Source organism: Ambystoma mexicanum, chromosome 4p, assembly GCF_040938575.1.
Source record: "Ambystoma mexicanum isolate Mex_15411 chromosome 4p, UKY_AmexF1_1, whole genome shotgun sequence".
Taxonomy (NCBI): domain Eukaryota; kingdom Metazoa; phylum Chordata; class Amphibia; order Caudata; family Ambystomatidae; genus Ambystoma; species Ambystoma mexicanum.
In genome coordinates, this window is record NC_090927.1 from 475,925,119 (window position 1) to 475,948,372 (window position 23,254).

General features: G+C 45.2%; 1 protein-coding gene across 4 annotated transcripts in view; it reads left to right on the plus strand.

Moving 5' to 3' along the window:
* KIDINS220 (kinase D interacting substrate 220) overlaps positions 1-23,254 on the plus strand; it is a 1,499,978-nt gene that overhangs the window by 731,773 nt on the left and 744,951 nt on the right. For all 4 annotated transcript variants that reach the window (XM_069606010.1, XM_069606012.1, XM_069606011.1 and 1 more), the window contains exon 15: positions 10,704-10,883. In XM_069606010.1, the coding sequence (XP_069462111.1) occupies positions 10,704-10,883 (180 nt within the window). The remainder of the gene's footprint in view (positions 1-10,703; positions 10,884-23,254) is intronic.

Sequence of the window (23,254 nt, forward strand, 5' to 3'; positions counted from 1 at the left end):
ACCTGAAATGGATGAATGAAGACTATGACTATCTTGAAGATGGAGTTGAAGTAATATCGGCCACAGGACCTCTAAGGACTTGTGGACAATGCACAGGGTTCAGAAAAGACCTGGCCTAGACAATGGGAGACAGTGGCCTCATCACAGTCCGAGGGAGACACAATCCCTGGCTCCAGCACAAAAGGACACTTCCCACAGTCCAGGTCTGGATGAGTAGCAGAGCCAAGAGGGTTCAACCACCTAAATCTAGTAAGAGCCCGTTGCAGTGGCCCACCATAGGTAAGACCAGTCCTCTGTAGACAGTGAGCTGCAGGGGTAATGAGAGGAAAGGAAGAATACCTCTGAGGAGGTGCATCGTGTAAGGTGACCTCTCGGAGATGTCACAGATGTGAGTAGAGAAGGAGAGTGTGGAGTGGAAGATTAACACAGGCTACCCGCCATCAGGGTTTGTAGCAGGAAGAGGGCCACGAGAGGCTGCACAGAGAGTGACATGGAAGGAATGATAATGTGTGGTGAGGACGAGTGTCACGGTGTGCACCACATCCTATGCATGCAGTCTACAGGACAACAAGCACGTGTCAGTCCACCATGACATGCCCACCCATGGCAGTCATGTAAATACAGGCAGAACTGCCAGACAATCACAACAATCCATCCAAGCAACATATACATGTCATGGACACACACGTATCACCACTCACTGGACATGTCCTCATAATTAGGCAGGTCTCCCACGCCTTGGATCTGCTCCACATCAATCATGTCACTGACTTGTTCTTCTTGTTGAGTGAGCTCATCGTCCTATTCTGATGGCCCACGTCCAGTCACCAGAGTAGAGGCGTAGGCGCTACCCAGCTCCTCTTTGGCTCGGTGTCGGAGGTCTTTCGAACGCTTCAGTGCCTCCAGAAGCAGTGCGCTTCTCATTGCCCAAGGCGTTGATTAGATCAGTGACGTGCTGCCAGTGGGCCATACGCTGAGCATGCGTATGTGTGCTCCCTGCGCGCACCAGCATGTCACGTTCGTGTTCCCGCACGTAGTCCACAAGGATCTTGAGCTCCGCATCACTGAGTTGCGGTCAAAGTTTGGATCTCCTGTGCCGTGCCTTGGGTTGGAGCCTGTCCCCCTAATGCACGCTTTGCCTTCTTGTGAGACGGTGCAGACCCTTAGTGGCTGGGCCACTTGGGTCAGTAGGGGCTGGAACTCTGGTAGACTGGGCCATGGCATCATCCACCGATGTCTGGACAGGAGGTTGCCTTGCAGGTATCCGTACCTGTGTGCTGGTGGCCGCCACTTTCCCAACACGTCCCTTCCCCTTGGAGACTGGGACTAATGCACCTTGGTCCCTGTGGACCTGTGCCTGGACAACAACCGGGCTGGCTGTGTGACCCTGAGCCTGAGTGGCGGGTGCTGCAGCTTCCCCTGCATCTTACTGACCCTGGCTGGTATGGACAGCAGATAAATAGCTGCTGTGGTACCCCTGGTGGCTGCCACTTTCCCAACACGTCCCTTCGCCTTGGAGACAGGGACTACTGCACCTGGGTCCCTGTGGACCTGTGCCCGGACAACAACAGGGCTAGCTGTCTGACCCTGAACTTGGGTGGCAGGTGCTGCAGCTGTCCCTGCAGCTTCCTGACCCTGGCTGGAAGGGACAGCAGATGACACAGCTGCCCCAGGACCCTGGGTGCTGGGGATGTCAGCATCAGCTGTATCTCCCTGACCCTGTTGGGTGGGGGGCACAGCTCTCCCTGCATGGCCCTGGGCACCTTGGCCACCTCGGCCACGTCCACCTCGGCCCTCCATCCCATTGGGTTCCTTCCCACTCATGGCACTGATGGTATTGTGCAATGGGAGGTGCAGATATCAATTGTGAAGGGCAATTTCAGTGAGGGGGCAGTGTACGTGATGTTAAACGTACCAGTGTGCTCCTGCGAGGCTCAAAGTAACCCCTGGGGAAAGATAAACGGGGCGCATAACACACAGGCACCCTGAAAACGTAAATTACGTGTATGCAACCCCTCGTTACCCCACATGTAAAGTAAAAACCTAACGCGGTATGCTGTTGCACCCACCAACACAAAACTTACGTACGCAAAGGACACGTGGGGTAGTACAACCTTGAAAATGGGGGTACGCAAGACATGGGGAACCCACAGTATGCAAAATGCATGTGCAACTCAGTCAGTCTTAAACACAAAAATCAGAATGCACGCGCGTGTGCGTGGAGGCAAAACCCCATAAAAAAAACTTGCACTCTCGCTGTAGGGTAGAGATTGCATGGAAATGCTAGAATCGCAGAAGTCCACACGTCCGTCCGCTATCGCTGGCACACAAGTGTGATCGTCTCCTACGCACTGATTTATCCCGATACTGTACGCTAACCGCCAATGTCCAGCGCGTGTCATGTAACTTATGCGCGTAGGCCCTTTCCTTTAAATCCACACTAACGTGCTGTTTCTGCACGTGCGGTGTCACTCTTTCCGGCTGGCCACACGAGTAACATTGATGACCCTCGCGCCTGCCTACCAGCCAATTTACCTGCCTCCAAGTGCCCCGAGCTGCCTCCTACGAGCCATCTGCTGCTGCCTACCTACTGTGTGTGCCTGCTGCCCACATGCCCTGCAATTTTGGTGCCCGCTGTACACCCATTGCCAGAGCTCCTGGCGTTGGACCTATGACCACATCTGTTGATCCAGAAGACTCCCGACGTGCCAGACCACCGCTCCACAGCCCAGCACCAGGACCACCTTGCCCATCCACACCTGCGTCGGGGGTTGCCATGTCTGAAGCAACATCATCCGAGGCAAGTGGCAACCCCCTGGCAGCGACGCAGAGGGCTGTCAGCTTCTCAGCCAGGGAAGTTGACATTGTGGTGGCACAAGTCCTGGTTCATTATGATGCCCTCTTCCCAGACCATTGCAAGTCGGCAAAGAAGGACGGAGGAAGATCTGGGTGGACATCGTGGGTGCCATCTACGCAGAGGGGGTGGCAGTTCGCGACTACATCCATGTCCACAAGCGCTGGGAGGACTTCAAAGCCACGACCCGCAACAATGCCCAGCGCATCATCAAGGCTGGCATGGACCAAGAGGGGCACCGGAGCTAGTTGACCACCGACAACAAGCGGGTCCTGGAGCGGTTCTACCGAGTGCTGTACGCCCAGGTCAGGGAATTGGAACTCCATCTGGAGTCGACTGGTAAGTGTCCATGTGTACTTGTCCACCATAGTGCATGTGCATATTGATGTATGGTTGGAGTATGCTCCTTGGCCTTATGTCTGATATGTGTCTTGTACAGATGTCTGTGTGCATGTCCCATACAGTGCTGCATGTGTGTCCATTCCAGCATGTGTGACATCAATTGCGTTTCTGTTGCAATGTGTGATGCGCGGCAGCATGTAACAACGTGAGCATGGTTGCATAAATTTGTCTGGACGTGGCCATGTGAGAGGTGTGACACGTGTGCTTTTGGCAGCATCATGGACATGCATGGTGTACATGTGCATGTGTCTGGGAAGTGAGTGTGTGACTGGCCAACAATCATGGATGGACGTTACTGGAGCATTTGAATGTGTGCTTGACTCTTGCTGGCAATTTTAGCTTGAATGGACTCTGACGTGATAGTTATGTGGCCTGCTTCATTAATGTCACATGATGAATGTGAGGGACATGCACAATATTGAGGTGCCGACAGTGCCTTGTCCAAGGATGTGATTGTCTGTTGTGAAGGACACACATGATTGTGCATGTGTGTTAATTGGTGATGATGGTTGTGACCTTTGCCAGTGCAACTCATGTACATTTGTTTTGTGCAAAACAGACATGTTCATTTCCCTGAAGTTTGTGTTCTATGCCTCTCTATCCACAGTGACAATGGAAGAAGAGGGCAGAGAAGGCACTGTGGAGCAAGGCAGCAGGGATGCCTCCACCAGGCACAGACGCAAGGCCTTGTCACGCTCCCAGGTACTGTCATCTTTAGGGAGCGAGGAGACAGGTGCCACGTCCGAGCCAATGGCGGCAGCTGCGGAGGGTAGGTCCAAGAGGGCGAAGGTGGTCGTGGAGTCCTCGGCAGTGGGAGGGACATGTGAGCCTACACAGGGGCAAGACACTGCGGAAGATGATGGGGAGGCATCCAGGTTGGCAGAGGTGGAGGAGGAGGTCGCAGCAGCCTAGCCCACGTTCCAGACTCAAGGGCAGAAGCCAGTACAGGATGCCGTGGAGGGGCCTGTGACTGATCCTGCCCCTCGGACTGCGACTGCATCAGTATGCCTCAAGCCAGACCATTCCGCAGGTGGCAGATGTTTCCACGCAAACGGAAACACCAATGCCTGCGGATTTCGCCATTCGGGACAAGGCAGAACCTGGTAGCTGGTGTCATGAGGCGGACAGGCACCATCCGTGATGATGGGCAGGCTTCCAATCGAGGGCTTGCACGTCATCACAATGAGGTTGTCTGTCTCTTGAACTGGCTAGCACATCTCCTGGTCTCGCAATGGCTCTGTGGGCTGACCCCCTCCTCGCCTTCCTCCTCTGTGCGCCAGTCGTCCTCCCTGCCGTCTTCCGGGCCAGATAACACAGGGCTCCCTGTGAACCTGTCCCAACCCCGGCTGCCAGTCTGGTGGAGATCCCATCCCTGCCAGAGTCGGGAGTCGAAGTTGAATCAGCAGATGTGGTCACCACGCCGATCCAGCAGGCGACAGGAGCTGTGCCAATGGAGGAAGAACAGGCACCAAAGAGCAGGGCACGTGCACAACAGCCCCGGGGGTTGACATCATCCCGGCGGCTGTCCTTGAGGCGCAGGCACCGGGCAATTTGGCGGCAGCAGGCTCGGAGTAGGAGGCTACAGGACTCTGGGCTTTCAAAAGCAGAGGGGCAGTTATCGCCATCAGGCAGGAGGCAAACGTGGACCTTACAACAAGGATATCTTCCGTGTTGGGGCATTTGGGCCAGCAGATAGGGGCAGAGCGGCAGCGGGCACAGGAGGCAAGACTCACCAGGGCCAGGGCAGTGATTACACTGCGTCGGGCAGAGAGGCGGGCAGAGGTCCTCGAAGAGACTTGCAGGGAGCTGGAGAGGAGCGTGATGAAGTCCCTGCAAGACCTCGAGGGGGAAGCTGAGGCCCGCCTAGGGGAAGTGGACGCAGTGTTCGATGATGCCCTGGCAGAGACTATATGGGAGCATGGTGATGAGATGGACTAGCCCTCTGCCATTGTATATAGTTATTTACGTGTAAGTTTCATTTATTTTTCACTTTTATTTTGAGTTTTTGGACTTTGCTCCACATTTTGTACATAGTTCTTTTTTAATAGTATTTTTAAGTATTTCTTAACATGGTTTGGGACAATGGACCCTGGTTGTTTGTACATGGTTCTTTTTCCGGGATACTTTTCTGTTCACCATGGAGGAATAGTTTTCTTTTCATTTGCGTTTTCATTTGGACTTACATGTATGGACATGGACCGCATCTTTGAGTTTAATTTTATTTTCATCCAATGTTTTTCCGTTTTCATTATCTTCTATTTATTGATTTGTTTCATGCAGATTGTATTTATTGATTTGACTAAGTATGGCTTTCATACTCATTTTTTAGATATTTTTTTCACATTGGAAATCAAAGTGGTGTCTGGGCTCAATGGTTTAGAGCAACTTTCACTCTTCCTTAAATCAGTTCTGTGTCCCTGATGCTGACCAGTGTTGTTGATTTTTGAATTCCAATCCCATGGGGCATTTTCTTGGGTGCATATGACCGATGGATGGGTGTTAAGGTGCACTTCGAGTGTGCAGTGTGTGGTGGCATTTCATTGCACATGTGCTGCATGGATATATATTGCTCCAGTGTTTTGGGGTGGGGGTGTCCAGGTTGCCATCACAGGTGTTGGGGGAGGGCTGGGGGGTAGGGGTTGGGAACAGACATGAGGCGGGGCCTGCCTGCGGGCTATGGTCACGGGTGATGGGGGGGTTCCAAGTGGTGTGGGCTGCCAGCGGGCTGTGGTCACGGGTGATGGGGGGGGCCATGTGTTGTGGGCTGCCTGCGGGCTGTGGACACGGGTGATGGGGGGGCCATGTGGTGTGGGCTGCCTGTGGGATGTGGTCACAGGTGATTGGGGGGGTCCCCATGTTGTGTGGGCTGCCTGCGGGCTGTGGTCACGAGTGATGGGGGGGGGCATGTTGTGTGGGCTGCCTGTGGGCGGTGGTCACAGGTGTTGTGGGCTGGGGTGTGGCTGTCCCATGAGGGGGGGGGTCAGCTTCCAGTGGATTTGTGCGTGTTTCTCGGGGAACGCGCTGAGTTTCCATGCAATGTGGCTGGGGTGGAACGATCGCGTGGGAACTCATCGCGTACCCCCTACGCATCCCAGCGGAATCATGTGGAGACTCATTGTGTACCCTGGACGCACACCAGCCAAATCACGTGGAAACTCAGCGCGTACCCCGGACGCACCCAAGCGGAATCGCGTGGACACTCATTGCTTACCCCTGACGCAACCCACCCAAATTGGGTAGAAACTCATTGCGTACCCCGTCTGCAACAGATTTTCACCCGATTTGGCTGGGGGGGCTGTATGCTGGACCCGGGATGACGCAGGGTTTGCGCCGTGTTAGGCATTTCGCTGGATCTTTTACTGTGCGTACGGGCGTGTTGGGGGCATTACTGGCGCAGCTTGATGTTCCTTGCTCCACGGCTAGTGATGCCTCGGTTAATCCATGAATACGCGTGCTGCGCAATTGTTTCTTTGTGCCACGGCTGGCACATGCGTGGCACACTCTCCTTCTCAGCGTGCGGTTTTGCGCCTATCCTGCGCTGGATTCTATGAATTGGGCCCTTAATGTCATGAATGCACTAAGGTGATGTTGATATATTTCCTATTAAAATGCTTAAAACACATTTTTTTTATTGTTTATTTAAATACAAATTATTATGCGCAGATAAATGTTGGGGGTACTGAATACCATCACATTATAACCACAATTATAAAAATACAACACTATGCTTTAAAGTACACAGACCAAAGCATAGGCCTTATTTAGAAAACTTGGTAAGTCAGGCCTAATAAAAAAACATCAGTATAGGTCATACCTATTCTTGGAGAGTAAAACCATAAGTTATTTTCAGATTACTTTACAGTAATTCAAGGGTAATAGACGCTGTCAGTTGTACTGTGAGGATCAGCAAGAAATCACATAGTACATCAACTGGACAATATACTTTTCTGATCTAGGAACAATATAAACCTATAACTCTGATTCAGGATAACAGTTATTCTAGGGTGGTTGGACCTTGGGGTGTAATATTGAATTACAGTTGCTTTCCAGTTCACAGACTAAGGTAAGCAATAACTCTAACTTATTTTAGGATAACAGTTATATTCAAGTTAAAACAGACCAGGGAAAGCAAAACCCAGTGTTATTCTTTATGAATGACTCAACGTTATTCTAGGTAGTTAAAACCTAATGCAGACTTATTGTGGACAGGCTAACAGCAAGTCGGGGGAAGCCAGACCCAGTTGGGAAACATTCATTTTGGGAAGAGGTACAGCCAATTTACAGGTGAGCAAAGTAACCTTACATCTACTTTCTATTAGAATGGAGAAACAGCTTCTAAGGAAAGAAAGATGTTGGCATATACTTTTCAGAATGGCAAAGCATTACTAAGGTAAGTAAAATAACCTTATATATAGTTTTCAGAATGGCTGACGATTTCTAAGGTAAGTAATAACTTTTGTGACTGTTCACTCTCAGAGTTGGTTACCAACCAACTTCTTTTGCAAGTACGTAACTTTTGAACTCTTATTCGCTTTTCTAGGCAAAAGGCCCAATCCTTGGAGGTATTTCCCTTATTCTTGGAGCATGAGTGTTCTTAGTGACGGACGGGGAGTCACTAGAGTCTAGTGTCCAACAGGCAGGTCAGGATAGGTTCTTAAGTAGCAAAAGTGAGAGTTCCTAAGGAAGACTGTTAAAACAAGTAAGTACATTAGAGTTAGTTGAGGGTCCAGGGGCTTCAGAGAAGACACCCTAGGAGGAATCCAGAAGGGGCCTGGGTGCACTGGACGAGAGGACTCTGAATCACAGGAAACACCCCACAACTACTATCACAGGAGACCTAAGGTAAGAAAATACCCAAGCCAGCACAGTACCTCAGCACAGAAGATTTTGTAGCAGGAAGATTTCAGGATCAGTAGCCAAAAACCTGCTTGTTGAATTCCTTCATTAAGAAGACAGAAGACAGGACACTGGAAGGACTTTGGCAGCAAGGATCACCAGGAAGGCTCGAGGCAAGGTTTTCCTCGCAGCTGGATGTGGCTCTTTGGATTCAGCGCCTTTTTCAGGAGCACAGAAGAAGACAGAATATTGCTGGTGGGATTCTCGTTGTTTGCAAGGTCCAGCACTCTGTTGAGGGGACTTTCCAGACTGGAATCTTGCCTCTGGAGATCCAGCAGGATGCTTACGAAGTTTTTGCGAGATTCGGAATTAGTAAGACCGTGCACCGCCTAATGGCTCGAGGTCCCATGGTATTGGGGTATTGCAGCCCTGCAAGGTCACAGCACAGCGTGGGATGGCTCAAAATGCAGGTCTTGTGTCTAGTGGGTCGGGATCTTTGTTTTCGGTGTTCCCAGGTTCATTGAAAGGAAGGACTACAGCAGGCTAGGGTTACACAGCAGGCTCTCCGTTTGCTTGAAATGGTTTCAGCCGCAAATTCTTTCTCTTCGGTTTTGATTCCAGTGGTCGACTACCTCTTCATCTTCCAGGACCATACTTTTATGCAGGAACCCAGTCAATCAAACAGCCTTGCAACATTCAAAGTTGGAGGGTTGCCAGTCCTTTCAGGACAGCCAGCCTTCCAGTTTGAACTGGATTCTCACAGTCATGCTGGAAGACAAAGGGCTGCAGAGTTTTGAACTGCTCCCTCGCTTCCAGCCTTCAAAGACACTCTGGACCCTGGGCAGTGAGTCCACATTACTCCCGCCGAAGATAGAAAATCACACAAAGGAATTTCCCGTCCTGGATGTCGGGAATGAACACAAAAGGACATTGAACACCAAAATGGAGAAAACACGACGGGCCCATTTTGGTAAAATGAGCAGCCATGGGGGCCTTTACCGGGGCTGTGCAAATAGTCTGCTGTAAAAGTGCACAGAATTAATATAAAGGTTTCACTGCCACGCGCCATAAAAGGTCAGTTTTTCCTCGTAAAATAAATCTTACATTTAAAATGAGAAGGGGATTACTCAGTCTCCCCAGCACTCCACATAAGGTGGGGTTGCTGGTTTCACCAAATAACATGTAAACGGGATCCAAAAATCCTTTCTACCCATGGGATCTGTAGTTCTCACAGGGCTAGCCAGAGAAAGTAAAAAAGGGGAGCCCCTAGGGCAACCCGGCATCATTAGGCACCTATTGCCAAAAGGTAGACAAAGAGGATAACTTTTAAAAGACACTATGAAGAGTCTTATATATGACACCCATAAAAAGAATAAACAATTCTTAGAGTGTGGGAAAGGGTTCCCACTCAGAGGTATAAAGAAAAATAATCCACCAGTAAAAGCAAAACAGTCTGCGGTTGACAAAGGTAAGGAGGATTTATCATTGCTATGAAAGTCTTACCTAACATTGTTAAAATACATCGATTTTAGCAACTAACACATTATATCATTCATTAAATCTATTTATTTTATTTCAAATCAATGAGTAGAGTTTGCAAATTCTCAAATTTAATGCAAAAGTAGAAAGAGAGCATTGATAAAACATATCCCTATCATCATATTTGAATGCATCAATGAAGATTGGAATTTTATTTTACTATTGGCCTCCATTAATTGTAAATAAATGGCAAAGATGGAAGCAAACAGAAACCAACTCTTTTCAGCCTGGGGACCCCTTGCAAGATGAGTTAAATTGTTCAAGTTCATGTATCATCTATTTAGTTAAGACTGGTATGATAAATGGCAGGTTGAATGGGAAGTAATGGTCTTTTTCTGCTGTTTTCATTTTTTGGCTTTAAGTTTCTGTTAGCTTATCACTAGAACTTTCCAGTACTTTTGCTTTGTTCATAGGTACAAATTCCCTGTTTCTTTCTGTAGTATTTCTAGTAAGAAATAATAAGGCAATCTTCACGCACGACTCATTGCTTTTTTTAGCTTTCCATTGTGTAAATCCAAAGATGACTGGTATTGTTAAGTGTGTGCTTTTTTCAAATAGGAGTATGTTATGGTTCTTTCATCGATGATCTTTTTAGGCAGGAGATTCTCATCCAGCTTTCCCCTCAGTGTGTCAGCAAGGGATGTGGAACAGAAACTGTCAAAAATAAGTAAAATTCAGCCTCAGGTGAACGCACACTGCACAAAAACACGTTGGTTGTGGCATTAATTGAACATATTAAAAAGCAGTGAATAACACAGGAAGACTATTGTGTAGCCTGTCCATAGGTAGTCTATTGAAACATAAACAGGAGACAACTCTCCTCACTTGCCATATGAATTTGTGAACAAAGCGCTGCACAGTAAGGTTTCTTTTTTTTTTTCAAACCCCAACCCAGGAGCATCCCTTGCAAGTATGTGCAGGAAACGATTAAGGTGTTAGCATGATAAATGATGTTCCTGACACACTATAACTTGTTAAGATATTTGTGTTCTGAATTTAATCTTGGGGATTGCTGTTTTTTGTCTGTTAATGTTTTCCTGTATGGTCATGTACTTTTTTTTTATCTTTCTAGATGAAATGAAAACCTTCGCTGGGCAGCAGATTGAGCCACTCTTCCAGTTCTCATGGCTTATTGTATTCCTTACGCTCTCGCTGTGTGTAAGCGTGGGTTTATTGCTGTCTTTCACTGTGGATCCAAAACTTGGAATTGCTGTGGCACTCAGTTTGTTGGCTCTGATGTACATCTTCTTCAGTAAGTGTTCTGAGTGGCTTTGTAAGATGTGTCACTTTGTGGACTGATAAGCACATTGCCATAAGCTGTAAATCCCATGTACCAGTTTATTTTATTTAAATGTGTTTCTGCATAGAAGGTTATTGGTACTGTCAGTGCAGCTACCTGACATTCACTTCTAATTGATGACAAAATACATTTCTAATCAATACCATTTGCTCAGAAGAATTATTATTTTAAAATGCACCAGCCTGGTCATGTTCTCTCAGTGACTATTTTATTTTAGTATTAGATTGATTTTAAAATGTATTAAGATTTGATTTTATTGAAACTTTCTTTAGAGCATTTAACTTCTGAACTTACCTTTCCACTGTATCTACATTCAGGCAGTTACTGCAGTGTCATCTGCTGATTACCCACATCGCAAAGCCTCTGATGGGACTTCATCCCCATGGATCTTTGCGCTGTGCCCCATGGTATAGTCACCTTCCGGGGACCACAGACCTTAACAGACTTGCATCATTGCGAAGTCTGTGCTTGCAAGGCTGCGCTACTGTATGGTGCTGAGCTAGATCACTATTTATTTAATTGATGCCCATGTCTGTTAATTGAAATTCATGTGATTATTTTATTTTAGTATTAGATTTCAAAATATATTAAGATTTTATGTTATTGAAACCTTGTTATTGAGAGTGTTTTTCTTCTGAACTTACCTTTGCACTGTATCTACATTCCGGCAGTTTCCGGCGTGTTCATCTGCTGATTAACCGCTTTGCGCAGCCTCTGTTGGGACTTCATCTCAGGAGGATAGCTCAGGGGCAACGTGCTAGCCCTGGAAGCAATACAACACGGAACAACACATGTTCGATCCCTGGGTACTAAGCGCGTTGTAAATAACCTTTCATATTATATCATATCGTAGAGCTTTGTGTTGCGCCCCATGGTGTTGTCACCTTCTGGGGGCCGCAGGTTTAATACTGACGCGAAGACTGTTTTGAGTATTCGGCGCGAGATGCTGGCTGTCTGAGTCCAGGACCTTTCAAGCCAAGGAATAGCCTTCCAAAGTTGTATACGCTGCTGTAGATTTATAATAAAGTGATGTCTGGTATTGTTCGGGTGCTATCAATCTATAGACTGAGATAATTGCTAAGATTAAGTTTCTGCCTTTATGTATACCTTTAACATTGATTTGCTACCCTAGCTCTTAGACATACTCCAGGCTCTATTTCCCTGAGGGCGCTGAATGAAATCGGGGATCACAAAATGTATGGTTTTGTACCTGTAACCATAAATACCACATTAGGCAGTACTACAAATTACGTCAACTCTAATGACAGATCAGCTGTAGCTCATGGAACTGAGATGCTTGGTCTTGTGGAGCAACATAACCTGGATCTCATTTGTTATGGAGACCTGGTTTAATGATGCTCCCCCTGCCCTTTTCCACACTATAGTTCCCATGCCTACTCTATTAAATACATGAATTGGTCAATGGAACATATCACATTTCACTGTGCTAAACTGGGACAAGGTATCCCAAATAGGTTGTTTTAACTTTACATTATCCCCCACAACATCTTTTTAAATGGTTTTATGCTATAGACCTCCAGGCCAAGCCAGACCTTCTTAATTAATTTGGATCAATAGCTAGCAACAACTGCAATACACCCAACTGTTGATTATAGGCAATCTGAACATATGGCTAGATGACCTCACCACACCCGTCTCACCTAAATTACAGGAAATTATGAACAGTCGCGACATATGACTTTTAACTACATCCCCTTCAGGCCAAATCTGGTGCTGCTGCGTGGTTCACACATTCAGATGGATACTACTGAGTCGTTCTCCTGTTCAGACCATTTTATTAGATGTTTCTCTTTTACTACGGGGGTCTCAACCATTGTTAATCAAAATGAGTAAGTACTAAAGATTCACAGCTAGAAAGATCTTCTTACGATCTCAGAACCCGGCTTAGAAACTGCTCTGCCAGGATTTGAGATCAATTCGGGGCGTGATGAATTCTTCGATAATGGTACTAAAATCTTAATCAATCTGTGATTCTGTTGTCCCTTGTAAATCAAGAACACCCAAAAAATTGTCAAACCTATGATATTCAACCTCGCTTTCTGACCTGAAACATCTATATCATAAACAGGAAAGAAAATGGAGGAAATGTAAAAATATTGGCGACCGAGAGAAAACACCACACTCCATCAAACTTTACAAAAAAGCCACAGACCTCGAGAGCTTTTTCCACCATCTCCAATTTGATTAATCCCATTCGTGCCTCCTCTAGCATTACACCTTCTACAATTGAAGCAAATGAATTCAGCCAATTCTTTATAAACAAGATAAAAAAACATTAAGTAGAAAATGGTGCAAGCAGCGGTCCAGACAGACATTATGATGGAAGTGATTCCACAACCAGGCTCTTTGATGTTTCTCCAGTTAACTCTGATCTCATGTCATTATTCCCAGAATTAAACCCCACCAACGACTTGCTCTATGGTTTTCCCACATTTGCAGCACAAGCGCATGCTATCTTTTAATCCCAATGTATTACCTCATTTGCCAACCTATAATTAACCCAAGGTATAGTTCCTGCCAGTTTGAAGGTATCCGTCTCCCCATTATTTAAAAAAAAAGAAAATTCTGGATTCCAATGATCTATAGAATTATAGGCTGATGGCAGGTATTCCCTGCCGTGATCAGCAATAATACTGGAAGAAATGTTCACTTTCCAACAAGTTCTCCATACCCTTCACGGCACAATCACTACTCTGGTGGCCGTGTGGGCTAATGAAAGGGATCTCGCACTGTTAGTCATGATGGATCTTGGTACAACGAACCATAACATCTTACTGTCCAGACTGACTACGGGTGGCCAGAGTTTATATCCATGTGCTACCTTGGTTTAAATCCCTTTTAGCTAATCGTCATCAGTATGTGAAAATGGCAGGGCACATTTCAAATATGATTCAGCTCGACTGCGGAGTTCCTTGGGGATTGTCACTGTCTCCTTTTTTGTTGAATCTCTACTTACAACCACTGATGGGTATTTTCAGGAAATCTGATCTGGGTTATCACTCTTATGCAGATGATACTCAGAGATTGAGGAAGACCTCTGAATCCCTGTCTAAAATGGTGCAGTGTATAGAAGTAGGTCAGTGGATGACCACTAATAGACTCCAATTGAACCCAACCAAAACTGAGCTCATTTTAATGTGTTCTAAATACTTGTTGGAGGATCATCCTCGCTGGCCCCCACCACCACATCTCCTTTGTGTCTAAGGTAAAAAGTCTACGATGCCCATGGCAGTCCACTCTGGACTGCCATCTGTCAAGGATGGCACTCTGTTAAGAGTGGCACAGGGCACCCAGGTAGGGTTTGGGTGGTTGTGCCGAAGTAAGGTAGACAGATAAGTACACACACAGCTGAAAGTAAAAGAGAACAAAGAGTAGGCAAGTGTAGCAAGGAAATAAGGTACAACAGAATGGATTCCCTCTTGGGGTGTATGCAGATATGGAGAAGAGTGTTCCACGGACCTTAGGAAAAAACTCTAGCCTTCTGCACAGTTTGCTATAACAGAGGCCCACTCTGTTTGCTCATGGCTGGGAACAACAGCTGTGGGTGTCTGTAACACAGAAACTAGACAAGGGAAGGGGCAGAGGTTGCCTGTCGGAAACCAACAGACAAGCCCTGTACAAAGGGGTCTACAAACGATACAAGAGAAGACTATAACAGACAAATCCAGGAAAAGGGAAGTCGATGAGCAAACTAGCAGAAGGAAATGAAAGGAAAGCAGTATAACTGAATAGGACAGGGATAAAGAACTGAGGGTTGAAAACAAGGAAGAAAGCAAAGAAGCAGCAGTCAGGAAACAGGGGGCTACAATAACTGAAAGTAATAAATGCAGGTAAACTGTTGTGGATTGCAGAGAACTGTAGGGTGCAAGGTAGAGAGCTCAGAGGAGCAGGACAGCAAGGAGCAAGCCCAAAGGAGCAGGGCTGTAAGAAAGGGAGCCCAGAGGAAAAGGGCTGTAGGCAGCGGAGTGAAGCAGGCTGCAAGGCAAGGAGCCCAAAAGACAAGGGCTGAAGGCAAAGGGGTGTAGCAAGCTGCAAGACAGGGGTTCCAGAGGACAAGGGCTGTGATCAGCGGAGAGATGCAGACTGCAAGGCAGGGAGCCCAAAAGACTAGGGCTGTAGGCAGCAGGGTGTAGCAGGCTGCAAGGCAGGATGCCCAGAGGAGTAGGGCTGTGAGACAGGGAGCCCAAAAAGGCTAAGGCTGTAGGCAGCAGGGTGTAGCAGGCTGCAAGGCAGGACGCCCAGAGGAGCAGGGCTGAGGCAGGGAGCCCAAATGGCTAGGGCTGTAGGCAGCAGGGTGTAGCAGGTTGCAAGTCAGGACGCTCAGTGGAGCAGGGCTGAGGCAGGGAGCCCAAAAGGGCCAGGGTGGAAGGTAGAAGGCAGCAGAGTGTGATCGGCTGCACGGCTGGAGCCCGGAAGGGCCAGGGCGGAAGGTAGAAGGCAGCAGAGCGTGATTGGCTGCAATGCAGAAAGCCCGGCAGGGCACTGGATCAAAGGCAGGAGTAAGCAGGAACAGCATACAACAATAAGTAGCTCGAAGCAAAAAGGTGCTGGAAGGACTCTTAATGCAAGAGACTGAGCTCCTGCAGGCAGCAGCTTTTATACCGCCCAGCCCAGCACAGAGGCAGGCTAATTGGTTGCACCTGGCTCAGCACACCTGCAGACAATCGGCCACCTCCCTCTCTGTTCCTGAGCTGGTGGAAGCAGAGCAAATCCCTAGGGCTTCTGGGGATTGTAGTTCTGATGAAGAAAAATTGGAATAGCCAGGAATAGATGGTTATAGCTAAGTGCATTGTGGTAAGTGTAGTTTGTTGGGAAAAATAAAAAAGCACCGAAGTCTCGCAAATGGGAAATAAGGTCCAAAAAGTGAATAGCGGTTGATCCAAGAGTTTTCTTTAGATAAATGAATAACAATTAGTCCATATTGATCGCCAATGTATGCGCCCATGGCGCAGGCATGACACCATCATCCAATAGGAGCTAAGATTCAATCTATATTTTTCTCCCTCCGGCTACTACGTCACATTCTCCCATTTATCATTCAGAAAGACCATGCAGTCATGGTGGGTACATTGGTCAACTCCAAATTAAACAATGGAAATAGATTTCTTATGGGGATACCTGACAAACAAATTCCTCGATTTCAAAGGTTGCAGAACGCGGCTATTTGTCTGATATTCCGAGTACCCAAAGCAACCCATATTTCTTCTCTGCTCCTTACACTGCTTCTTGCTAAAACAAACAATGGAGTTCAAAATGTTATGCCTGGCTTTTAAGTGCCTTATTAACTTAGCTCCTGTATATCGTTCCAGAAAGTTGTCAGTGTATAAGCCTAAGCGCCATCTACGATCCCCGGACAAATATTTATTGCTGAATCCACCCTCTATTTTTTTTTTGTACACGGGCTACAGGTGCTTTTCTGTGCATGGACTGAGATTGCGCAATCTGTTGCTGCTTCATATTCAGAGCATTACGTCCTTTACCTTATTCTAAAAAGTTTTAAAGACTCATTTGTTTAACTTATCACTGATCTTCTGTCTAGTAGTAATGAGCAAAAAAACTAGTAGGAAACTGGTTACCCATCCCTTGACACTTAACCCCTATGTGTGTGCAGACCAATGTCTGGTTGGCCTAATTACTTGGTCATAATAAACATAGAGTGGCAATCATGAATATAAAAATACTATTTATTCTAAATACTTATATAGAAAAGCAATTACACAAAAACCAATCAAAAGACAAAATATATACTCTGCAATATTCTCCTCAATGTGACTGGGGTTAATAGCGGGAGACTTGTTCATCAATCCTATGACCTTTAACTGATATGATAAGCACCCAGATGTTCGGGTATATTGATGTCATACTCAGAGTTGAAGATCTATTCTGATGAAGGTCATACAGTCTCTCCACTTATAACAGTTCTTAATGCTTGGAGATGGAAACAACCGAAAATGTCAATGCAGTCTCCTAATAGTCGACACTTGTTTTGGCCCTTAGGGCACGATGTGCTGTCTCCCTTGCGCTCGCGTCACTTGTTAATAGGGCCTCATCAGGATGTTTACTTAGTTTGCAATGGAAAACCCCAATTTTGAGTTCTAAAACAATACAAACACAAAGAAAAAAAGAAAAAATATTCACTCTTGATAGGACTATCATTATGTAAACATATACCGTGTTGGGTGAAAGGTGTGCTGACTGGAATTAATACAGGACGTGCAGGGATATGTTCATTCCGATAGTAAAGATCATCATTACTTTAGAGGAGTGCTGGAACAACTTCACTCTACAAGGGCGACAGAAATGTATTTATTGTTTTCCATCTCCATTCATTTTCACTCTTCAAAATGTGTAGATACCATCATAGCACATTTTCTGAACACAAGTTAAAACACACTGACCTGCACCAATTATACATATATGCATTTCTCCCTCCCTCCCTCTCTCTCTCTGAGAGGTGGTGGGCAGTGAAGATGCTTTGCTACTATGTAGCTATGTCTGAAACTATAAGGGAGGAAGGTGGAGAAGTCACCAAAAGGATCAGTGCTCCTTCATGGACAGCAACGTCAAGCATTTCTTAGACCTACATTTAATTAAAAAACATCCCTTTTTCCGTATACACATACTAAGAACTGGTCATGGCACGCCAGCTAGCTTCCTGTATTGGCGCCATATTAACTACATATATTTTTCTGGAGAAGGCGAGTAATAGGGCGTAGAACTGCCCAGTCTATTTCATCAAAACGTAGCATGCCACCTGATGTTATCATTTACCACATAGATGCAGGTGTTCCAAGAAGCAAAAATGCCTCATGTGTTAGTATCAACTTGCGGCATAGCACACGTATCACTAGCTTATTGAGGGGAAATGTTTAGTGCTGATTTCCATATCTGAGCCTTACTCTGAAAACTAAGCTTGGGAGCCATCATATCTAGAAGCACGCCTCGTTTTGGTTCCGGGAAAGAAACCAGGATTATTATTAATATATATAGGCGAAAGAGCCCAACAAAAGACAACAATATGACAAAATCAAATACTGGAGACAAATCCATCACATGTGCCATACTGCAAAATACATGAACTTAACGACCATATAATTTGGGCAGGCAACAGCAAAAAAGGTAATGCGGTTACTAACACATACACATTATTGGAACAGAAAGTCCATTCATTGCTCTAACAACAGCTTTTATATTATCTGCCCACCTGGATATCACAGGTGGGACAGTAAAGACCAGGGACTGGCTCCAATTGGTCCAAAAGTGCAGACTTAGATCCTGTGCTTAGTCTGTCACACTACAAAGTCTGTTCATCGCAGAGCCACATACCTATTCACTAATGTATGTACAGGCCCCTATCGATGCTGGTGTTCAGGCCGTTCTTCACAAAATCCAATTTAATAATCCATTTTTGTTCAAGCCTTCTTAGCATCGGATCTCGATCTCCTCCTCTGGAGGCAGATGCCATGGTTTGAATGACAAACCATACCATATCAGTAGGTTTGTGCTTGTGCTGAAGGAAACGAGCCACCAATGGTTTGTCACCTACCTTATTCTGAAGGCATGACCGGTGTTCGCAGATTTTGTCGATCTCCCGCTTAGTCTTCCCTGCATAGATGAGGCCACAAGGACATTTAATTCTGTATAGTAGCCATTGGGTTCTGCATTTAGTAAAGGAATCAAGGCGCCATTACAGCCCTTACAGATATACTTTCTTCATATTTTGTGTCGGGCTACACACTGTGCAATATCCACATATATAGTGACCTGTTACAAGAGGAAGTTCCCATAGTGTGCATTGTTTATCACAGATCTGCATTGGATAGTCATAAGTGTGTACCAACATATCTTTAAAATGCCTGTCTTTTATACCACAACCTTGCTTTGGTGGGCATAAACTCTGGTCTAAAACATCTGCCAATGTTTGAGAATCGATCTTCTGAGTTGATTACTACCCGGCCCGTATGTAGTAATGCATGTACGTTTATCTGAATTGATTTTCTCTCATGGGCTTAGACATACCTGACGGGTAGTCTGTTGTGCCCGTCTCCGAACATTCCGGATGATGGGAAAGGGGTAACATCTCTGCTTCAACTGGGAACTCAGATCTTTACTGTGTTGATTAAAGTCTGTGTTGGTACTGCAGTTCCTGCAAACTCGTAATGATTGTCCTACTGTTAGATTGCTCCTTCGACTCAGTGGGTGGAAACCGTCATATCTTGGTAACATATATTTTTATCAATGTTTTCCTGAACAGGAATGTTTCAAGTCTACCTTCCATTGATTTGATATTCAGCAGATCCAGAAAGGCCATTTTGTTGTAATCATAAGTCATGGGTAATGTGATGTATTGATTTCTTGAGTTTAACCATATTAGGAATGATGCCATACTGGTCTCATCCCCTCTCCAGACCATGAATACATCATCTTATAACCATGCCAACTGATGATTCTCAAACTCAAAGGGTTATTATCATGGTAGACAGAATTGGATTCAAAATCATCCATAAAAATGTTAGCAATGTCTGGGGCGAAAGTCGTTCCCGTGCTAGTCCCTTGTCTCTGATTGAAGTACTCACCTTCAATCAAAAAAATAGTTCTCTGTGATTGCTATTCTTGTGCACTCAAGTATCAACTCTGTCGGTACTGTAGTGCTGCCATACTCTTGTATGATCTTAATACTCTCCATTTGTGGAATGCTCGTGTACAGTGCTTCAACATCGAGAGACACTAAAAGGTCATGTTGAGCAATAGTTATTGCTGTCAGACACTTAAGCATTGCTGTGGTATCCTTAACCTAAAAAAGCATATACCCAATAAAGGATCTTAAAAAATTATCTACATAGATGGACAATGGTTTCAAGATAGATCCTATGGCTGCAACAATTGGTCGACCAGGGGGGGTTGTACAGTTTTCATTAACGTTAGGTAACGGGTAAAAGGCAGGTGTGGTAGGATTTGATCTTGTGAGAAAAGATTGCTCATCATGTGTCAATCCTTCATTGTATCTATGCATGAGCCAGCAGGCTCTTAATTTCATTTTTCAATCTAGATGTTGGATCTAATCCTAATCTAGAATTTGGTGTCACTGAGATGCTTCAATGCCTCGACTCTATATACTGACCGGGACCACAGAGCAGTCCTGCCACCCTTATCTACAGGTTTTATAAGGAAAGCAGGATTGCTCTATTATTCTCTTAGCACCAGTCTCTCTATTTAAATTGTCTAGATTGTATATGCTGTTCTGTTGCCTTTGCAGAGTGAAATTGTTCCAGCACTCCCCTAGAATAATGATGATCTTAACTATTGGAAGGAACATATCCCTGCACGTACTGTATTAATAATTCAGGTCCGCACACCTTTCACCCATCACTGTGCATGTTTACATAATAACACTGGATCATGATCAAGAGTGACAATTGTTTTGGTTTTTTCTTTGTGTTTTTATTGTTTTAGAACTCAAAATTGGGGTTTTCCATTGCAAACTAAGTCTACATTCCGATGAGGCCCTACTAAAAGTTGACCCGATCGCTAGGGAGACAGCGCATCGCACCCTAAGGTCCGAAACACGAGTAGACTATTACGAGACTACATTGAAATTCTTGGTTATTTCCATCTCCAAGCATTAAGAACTGTTATAAGTGGAGAGACTGCATGACCGTTATCAGAATAGATCTCAAACTCTGAGTATGACATCAATATACCCGAACATCTGGGTGCTGATCATATCAGTTAAATGTCATAGGTTCGAACAAGTCATCCACTACTAACCCCCATTCACATTGATGAGTACCTTGTAGAGTATATATTTTGTCTTATGACTGTTTTTTTGTGTAATTGTTTTTCTATATGAGTATTTGAAATAAATTGTATTTTTACACATATGATTGCCACTCTGTTTATGTTGACCAAGTAATTAGAACAACAGAAAAAGATTGTCCAGAGAAACAAATCAATTTGAAAAAATGTGTATCAAAATGTATTGAAAGTGATACCAACAATTTAAACAATAGTGAGTCCATCACAGATAATTAAACACTGATTACTTAAATACAGCAAAACAGCAGCAACCATATGCCTAAAATCGGCTAAAACATTGTCACACATACTTGCCATTCATAGTGCACTCATTCAAACCCAACTCAACATACCGTGACATACATCCAAAAGCTTAAAAGACAAAGGAATCATGCTAAAAACCTGTGGGGAGAAGGAGTTCATGACTAGTCCCCATCAAACATACATAATTTTTATATTCATAATCAATAGAATTAATTAATAAATAATCTATTGTCAGGGTGGATCGGAAGGAAAAGTGCAAAAGATCACATCCCTGTAGGGTTTATCTCTCGACCGGTTTCGACGTGTAGTGAAAGTAAACACAACGTCTTCCTCAGGTGGTGGATGTTACCATTCTGTAAAACACAAAAACATGGCTATAGACTACTGCATAGAACATATGAGTCATAGCTGACTGTCTGCAGAATACAATTAAAAAGAAGGGGCAACTACTATAGAGCAGCCCAATTTTCTTTGTGAAACAACTAAGGGATCATATATGCCGTATAACAATTAAGCAAAATAGGAATCCCACAATCTAACAGCTATATATGACAGAGCGAAAGGGTTAGTGACTGCCAAAAGAAGACCGTGCAGAATGGTGGGGAACCTTCAGGACCATCGTTAATCTGCGACAAGTATGTAAGCGTTCAACGCAGGTTATATATGAACATATGATTGTTAGTCAGGTGCGGGATGGAACTGTGCCCCCAAAAAAGACCAATGCTGGACCAACCTGATGAATGCCAAATAGCTGTGGTGGCCGTAACGAAGTGATGTGGTCAGTCACGCTGGGGGAAGGCAGGACCAAATCCTAACCTAAAACAAGACCGACATGCACAGAATGAAATAAAACAAGACAAAAGCTGCTATATCAAGTGCTTGAAACTGGAGCAAAAAATGGTGGCTCACCTAAAAGGCACTCTATTGAATTAGGGAAGGCCAAGGTTGCAGATGTTGGAAATTGGGAAAGCAGCACAGCTTAACCCGAAACACCAGTATCGTCTGTAGAACACTACAACAAACCAGTAGGGAAGCCCATTATAAAGATGAAATAGCAGAAAATGGCAAAAAATGCCTGAACAGAATGCAGGCACTGCTTTGGTAAAGTTACAAACAGAGCTGTGCTGTAAGAGTCCACAGCGGACGTGCCCATCCCTCAAGGGGGCCAAGAGTATTATGCCAGTACAGAATAACATGTGCAGCATTCACGTGGATGTTCAAAAATGAAATAGCAGAAAATGGCAAAAAATGCCTAAGCAGAAAGCAGACACAGCTTCGGAATGTCTAGACATTCCGCTAGTTGTAAGAGTCCACAGCAGACTTGCCTATCCCTCAAGGGGGCCAAGAGTGTTGTTTTACACGTATAATATTGCATGCACGGCATTCAAGTGAATGCTCAAATGACTGCCCTGTTAAAGAATGTGCATGGCGGCACTGCACTGCCGTCCGAAATGCAGCCCCTCTTAAAAGTGCTCAGAATTCCCACAACTAAGGTGTATATAGCGGAAAAACTAGCCGCTTGCTTACCTCCATCAGACGGTTATCCATCTCTGTAAAGTGGATAATAGAGGTCAAAAAGGTTGACTCTGCGAACCGAAATAGATTTCCTCACTCGAAACGCCACGCATGCGTGTAGGCAGTCTGCACAAAAGAGGCTGGCTGACGGCAACTGCAAGTCGGGCTCTATTTAAGCTAACTACGCATGACTGTGTTGATAAGAATCAAGAATCCAGAACCCAAGGGCGTATCCTTGCTCGTGTACTGCTGCCCAAAATGTAATTAACACAAGCAGTGATTACTTCCTCAGCTGGAAAGAGAATGTTGCCTAGAATTAAATGCCGATGCCTGAAGGCCACCTAAGAAAATTGAAAGCTGCCGGTTGAAGCCCAGAGGGATTCTGGGAGTGGTAGTGCAGCTGAGTGAGTTATAAAGAAATAAAAAAAATGAAATAAACTGACATTCGAACTTTAAATTACAAAGATGCCAACTAAGCGCCAATTAGATGTTGGGAATAGTAGTGTCACAAAGTAAATAAAACCTCATAGAATTGGTAAATACTACTGTTATTGCCTAGAAAAAATAGGCAGGAAAATTAAGAAACTGCTGACCAAACGCCAGATGTACACTTGAAGTTGACATCCAGCTAAAGTGCGATATACGATCTAACCGTATCTAAATGGGTCAGAACTGAGCTAAAGGTGAAAATGTAACCAAGTCTCTAGAAAATGCACCTAGACTGCCAC